This window comes from Pseudoliparis swirei, chromosome 23 (assembly GCF_029220125.1).
Source record: "Pseudoliparis swirei isolate HS2019 ecotype Mariana Trench chromosome 23, NWPU_hadal_v1, whole genome shotgun sequence".
NCBI lineage: Eukaryota > Metazoa > Chordata > Actinopteri > Perciformes > Liparidae > Pseudoliparis > Pseudoliparis swirei.
Genome location: NC_079410.1, coordinates 21,467,578 through 21,474,090, shown reverse-complemented (window position 1 = coordinate 21,474,090; position 6,513 = coordinate 21,467,578). Strand labels below are relative to the sequence as shown.

General features: G+C 46.2%; 1 protein-coding gene across 1 annotated transcript; it reads left to right on the top strand.

The window, feature by feature from the left end:
- The first annotated feature begins 960 nt into the window (after positions 1-960).
- On the top strand, positions 961-6,101 carry LOC130188622 (chromobox protein homolog 1-like). Its single transcript, XM_056407027.1, has 5 exons — positions 961-976; positions 3,328-3,643; positions 3,808-3,979; positions 4,136-4,230; positions 5,926-6,101. The coding sequence occupies exons 1-5, from the start codon at positions 961-963 to the stop codon at positions 6,074-6,076; spliced, it is 750 nt and encodes a 249-aa protein (XP_056263002.1). The 3' UTR covers positions 6,077-6,101.
- The last annotated feature ends 412 nt before the right edge of the window (positions 6,102-6,513 follow it).

Below are 6,513 nucleotides of genomic sequence, written 5' to 3'. Positions count from 1 at the left end.
GGGCACTTGGCAGATGATGGACATCAGGCTCCGGATGCGCGTGAATTAAGTTTAACAATATTTAACGGCAAGAACTGTCGACAAACAATCGAGGCTCAGGGTCGTGGTTGCCGTGGTGATCCGGGCTCAACAGGAAGCAGCTCGAAGGACCCGGGTCAAGACCAAAGAGAACGATGTTCCCCCAGTTCAGAGTATTAGTCCCAGAATCGGCCAATCAGCTCCTCTCAAAGGTAGTTCAGCCTCTAACACCTTCCTGTGGGCTCAAAGGCCCCTATCAGAATGGAGAGGTCAAAGGTCACGACCCCCGGGTCAAAACGTCACTTCCGGTCAAGTCGCTAAACAAGTATTTTCACAATAAAAGTTCCATCTGTTATTGTCCGCATTAAAGTTACTTCACTGCTTCAACAATCTGAAATACTAACTAACATTCACTCTCATGAACATACATTACTTCTTTCCATTTGCATAGAGTAAACAGTCCCCTATGCTTCATAACACATTCATAATCATAATATTCTCCCTAATATTTCCTATTATAATATCTTTCTATATGTATTAATTTAAAGCTCAAAATAAACTATTACAACCTAACAGTATACAGAGTCTCAGCCTGCGGTCTGATCCGGGGCGCTGTAAGAGGTCCTGATTGGCGGGTGGCACCTTGCATGTAGCCCCGCCCCCTCTCCTCGGCGGGTGATCGATGACCAGTAGCGTTGAAGCGCTTGGAGAGGATGCCACCTCCTGAGCCCAGACATGGAGGAGCAACAGGAGTGTTTTAGACTCTCCGGTTACTCGACCTGCCAAAATGGCCGCTGGCGTTGAACAGACGCGCTCCAGGCGCGTTCGAGGCGCTCCGTGTTCTGTCGGAGCCGTTGAATGGAGCGGCTCCTAATCTGTCCCCCCCTCCCCTTTCTTTCCCTGCATGCTTTGGTTTCAGATGTTTTCTCTGTCTGGGCCGACATGGCGTCCCCTCAGCGTTTGGGTTGAATGGGAAGTCTGAGAGTCCAAGAGGACTCTTTACTTCTCTCCGATCAACACTTTGGAGCCGCGTCGTTAAGCTTTTATCCAAACTGCTTATCGGCTCATTTCCTTATCCAGACTCTTATAGGGCCTTTATTTATTTCATGAGAAACAAAAGAAAAATGATTTAAAATAGACAAAATTGCTTTATCTGTGTAAACACTTTTTCTTAAATGGCAACAGCAGAAATATTTATATAATTATATTTTTATTTATATTTATATATATATTATTTGTATTCAAGTCTTTAGAAGAGAGAACTATATATTATTTATTTTATCATATATTATGTCTTTTAGGTAAATAACTAGGGTTGCACGGTGTACCGATAAAAAAAAACACAGACATTAAGTAAAGACCACTGACACACAGACATGAAGGAAAGACCACTGACACACAGACATGAAGGAAAGACCACTGACACACAGACATGAAGGAAAGACCACTGACACAGACATGAAGGAAAGACCACTGACACACAGACATGAAGGAAAGACCACTGACACAAAGACATGAATTAAAGACCACTGACACAGACATGAAGGAAAGACCACTGACATACAGACATGAAGGAAAGACCACTGACATACAGACATTAAGGAAAGACCACTGACACACAGACATGAAGGAAAGACCACTGACACACAGACATGAAGGAAAGACCACTGACACACAGACATGAAGGAAAGACCACTGACATACAGACATGAAGGAAAGACCACTGACACACAGACATTAAGGAAAGACCACTGACACACAGACATGAAGGAAAGACCACTGACACACAGACATGAAGGAAAGACCACTGACATACAGACATGAAGGAAAGACCACTGACACACAGACATTAAGGAAAGACCACTGACACACAGACATGAAGGAAAGACCACTGACACACAGACATGAAGGAAAGACCACTGACACACAGACATGAAGGAAAGACCACTGACATACAGACATGAAGGAAAGACCACTGACACACAGACATTAAGGAAAGACAACTGACATACAGACACGAAGGAAAGACCACTGACATATAGACATGAAGGAAAGACCACTGACAGACATGAAGGAAAGACCACTGACACACAGACATACAGACATGAAGGAAAGACCACTGACATACAGACATGAAGGAAAGACCACTGACATACAGACATGAAGGAAAGACCACTGACATACAGACATGAAGGAAAGACCACTGACATACAGACATGTAACTAACGATTGTTTAAATAATTAACTAATCTGACGATTGTTTTTTTAAATTAATCTGATAAATAAATAAAAACCTTAATTTTTAACCTTTAATTAAAAAACATAATTAACGACGCTTTACTTGCCAGAATATTTCTGTTTTATATTCACCTTAAAGGGGGCGGAGCTTATCTCTGCTGCTTTGCTCCGTGGAAACAGTTATCATTTCCTTTATCGGCCACGGAAAAACTAACCACTAGTTCTACGTTATACTTGTTGTGGACGTCCCACAAACGTCGTAACGCCCTCGTGTTTGGGTTCAAAACATTAATATCATATCTATATATATATATTTATTTATACATTACATCACCCGTAGGTGCTCACATTTTGGTGACTTTCGCCGACTACGTCTGAATAACTGACGCTAGCGTAGCAGCAGCCAGTTAGATACTTTTTTTTAAATCACACAATGAGGACATTAAAACCCTCTTCGGCCATATTCCCTGTAAAAGCCGTTCTCATGGCCACACTGACAAAAACGGATATCGGACTGTCGCGCTCGTAGCTAGCGCTAGCTACGAGCTAGCTGAAACATGGTTATAATGGCTAATTTATTATTTGTTGGCCTACTTTCATGAATGCAAGACTTGGAATCAACGTTCCGCTACTGATCTGAGTTAAAGCTGCTCGTCTTCATCGGTCTCCACGTGTTCAGGGGGACGGCCTCCCCGTCTCTACCGCCGCTCTTTGTTTTGTTGCTCCGCGCTCAACTTAAAAAAAATATATACTCAAACTTCTCTGCGACTTATTGAGTGGCTTGATCGTGAAATTCGTTGCCAACTATTCAAATAATCAATTTTTATTGATTTGTTGTCGCAGCTCTATACAGATGTTTTGTTTATTACTATTATAGATAGATATACCAGTATCTTATTTGTTATATCGTAACGTTGTATGTCCTCGTTGTTTGTCTTTGTGCGTGCAGCAGCTCGTAGCGGCTGCTCGTTGCTGCACATGCAACTTGTGGCTCCAGTTCAAACTATAATTCACATCTCGCTAAAAAAAATCAATATTTCTAACCCATCATCTTCTTCTTCTCCGGTCCAGCAGAGGCGCCCTCAGCAGACGTCAAGCTGGCGACCGTAGCAGGAAAGAAGGGCAAGAAGGCCGAGGAGGAGGAGCCGCCTGCTGCGCCTGCAGACGCAGACGCAGCACCCTCGGCTGCGGCGGCGGCAGCAGCTCCGGCGGCGGCGGCCGCTACAGCAGCAACTCCGGCGGCGGCGGGGGTGGCAACCGCAGCCGGTGGAGCTGCCGCGCCTCCCGAGGAGGAGGAAGAGGAGGAGTATGTGGTGGAGAAGGTGCTGGACCGCCGGGTGGTGAAGGGCAGAGTGGAGTTTCTGCTGAAGTGGAAGGGCTTCTCGGAGTGAGTACACGACTAATGCGGCTCTGTGAACAATGTTCAACTGTAAAAAGTTTAGAATTGTGCCGTGAAGTCACCGCGCTGCAGATAACCGGAGAGAATACCGTTAAATAAAAAGAGGTGGAGCTAAACCTTTTTCCGTTCGTTCCCTTGACCCGCCGGTCCAGTGAGGACAACACATGGGAGCCCCAGGACAACCTGGACTGCCCCGACCTCATCGCAGAGTACATGCAGAAGCACAAGGAGAAGGAGGAGAAGAAGAAGGAGGGCAAGAGGAAAGTGGTCAACGAGGCCTCGGGAGACTCGGAGGAGCGAGGGAGCAAGAGGAAGAAAGAGGAGGCGAGTAAAAAAATATATAAAATACTAGTTATTTTCATTTTAACTAATATATATATATATTAGTATATATATATTATATTATATACACACACACGGGTGCTGTTATCCTGTCTCCTCCCTGCTCTGGTCTTGTGCTCATCAACTTCCTGTCTCCAGGGTGAGAAGGCCAGAGGTTTCGGTCGAGGTCTTCAGCCAGAGAGGATCATCGGAGCGACGGACTCCAGTGGAGAGCTGATGTTCCTCATGAAGTGGTCAGTCGCGTGTGCGTGTGCGTGCGTGTGCGTGTGCGTGTGCGTGTGCGTGTGTGTGTGTGTGTGTGTGTGCGCTCTGAGTCAAATGAGACCTTTTGAAGAACTTTGCCCTCTTGTATAGAACTTTTTAGGCTCCTCAAGTACTACACCGAAGTGCACATTTGGGGTACTTGCACTACTGATTGTGGACCTCATTGGCCCCCTGGAGCCGCCAGTCCTCTAGCGGGGCTTTGTGGCTGCCTGTTGCCGTAGACTACCGTACACGTGAATGTTCTCTTGTCTTTCGTCAAGCAAGAGAAAGTAGAGCCACTCGTTTTCTCTCCTCGTCTAACAGGCTAGCCCGTTAGCGGGGCCCAGGCTAGCCCGTTAGCGGACCTAGCGCACACACTAGCGAGTCCCTCCAGACATTGCACCGGCTTTCTTAAATGAACATATTTGCACTTCTAATAAAGCGCTGCTTTAAAGGCTCTTAAAGTAAAACCACGACGAGCCTCGGCTGCAGTATTAAAAGAGGATCTTATGGCTCCACTCGGGCCCCGGCTCCACTAGCCCTTGGGTAAGAAACCTAACTCCATAAACTAGGGATGCACCGATCTGATCGGCCGATATTCCCATTATCGGTTTTGACCGGCGTTCTCAAAACGGCCGATCAGATGACGTAACATCTGTGAGAACTATCAGACGTTTCAATCGCCGCGCACCGCAACGGAGACGATGCGCCCGGCGAGGGCCGCAGAGTGAGAGGTCAGAGGGGATCCTCACCACCGAGCGGCGTCCCCGTCCCCCGAGTTGAATCTCTGGGTCGACTCAGCCGACTCTCACATGTCTGCCCCTATAGACTGATGCTCACGGTAAACACATTCGATCCGGAGCGCGCGAGGGTTTTGATAAAGTGAGCGGAAAGAACCACGTGAAGCAACATCCGGTTTTCAAAATAAGATGTCGACAAATCAAACACTAACATATAAAAGTAAACAATGAACTGATTTTGTATCTTTATAGATCGTTTCTGAGATTTAGCTTAAATTATGCTAACAGTAAAACATTTTTACTGTACCAAGGAAGAGTTTATAAAAATAAGTCAGACTTTTGTATGTTAAGAAAAGTCCTGTATATAGATTTCCCCAAGAGTTCCAGGAAATGAATGATGCAGATGTGTTCCATACATATCTGAAATCCCCTACAATAGCAATCAATACATTTTAATGTATCAATTAGGACATTTTTCAAAGTAAAAGTCCTAAATGTTTAAGGAAATCTGTAATTTATTTAATGTTTGAGTTGCTTTATATATGTATTTCCTCATAGTCCTAGGCAATAATGCTACACAATAAATAGAATGCTTCAATCGACTCGGTGATCGGTATTATCGGATCGGCAGATACTGATTTCAGTGATCGGTGATCGGCACCAAAAACCTGATCGGTGCATCTCTACCATAAGCTGCTCCTCGCTGTGCCTCCGGTGTGATGGTTAGCCGTGATGGGCAGGTGGAGGTGTGAATGATGTCATGTCGGGTTGGGGTGCTTTAAATACAGATCATATGTTTATTGTTGAAGGAAATCATGTCTAACACTTCTCTCTCTCTTTGCTTTCCTCTGCCTCGCTTGGTTTCTCTCTTGCCTCTCAACTCGATCTTCTCTCCCTTTCTCATCCCCCTTTCATACCGTTTCTCTTCATTTGAAAAATCAACAGGAAGAACTCCGACGAGGCCGACCTGGTCCCGGCCAAGGAGGCCAACGTCAAATGTCCCCAGGTGGTCATCTCGTTCTACGAGGAGCGCCTCACCTGGCACTCTTACCCCACGGAGGAGGAGGAGAAGAAAGAGGAAGATAAAAAGGACTAGATGGGAGGAGGGGGGCCGGGGGGAATGCGGTACAACGACGGGGGGATAAAAGAAAGGAGGGGTGTAAAGTCAACAGTTGGCTGGTGATCGATTGTAGCGGCCACTGTGGCCGGGATCCAGCTGGCGGCGTGGCGTTTGTTTTCCCGCCCTGGAAGGAGGCGGGCGTACTTTCCTCTCAACCGACTCAAAATGTAATTTAAAAAAAAAAGTGTCCTCTCCGTGACGCCCGGGTTTCTCATTTATTTTCTACGTAACGGCGTTCTCCAAAAACCGAAACCTCCCCCGACGACGTGGGCGGCGGCCCGACCAGCCAGTGTTCCCCGTCCCCGCGGCATGGCCCTATGCTTCCTGTTTAACATTTTTTTATATATCAAAACCAACAAACGCGTGTATGTTGTATTGAGCGGCGTCCGAGGCTTCGTGCTCCGACCGCGGTG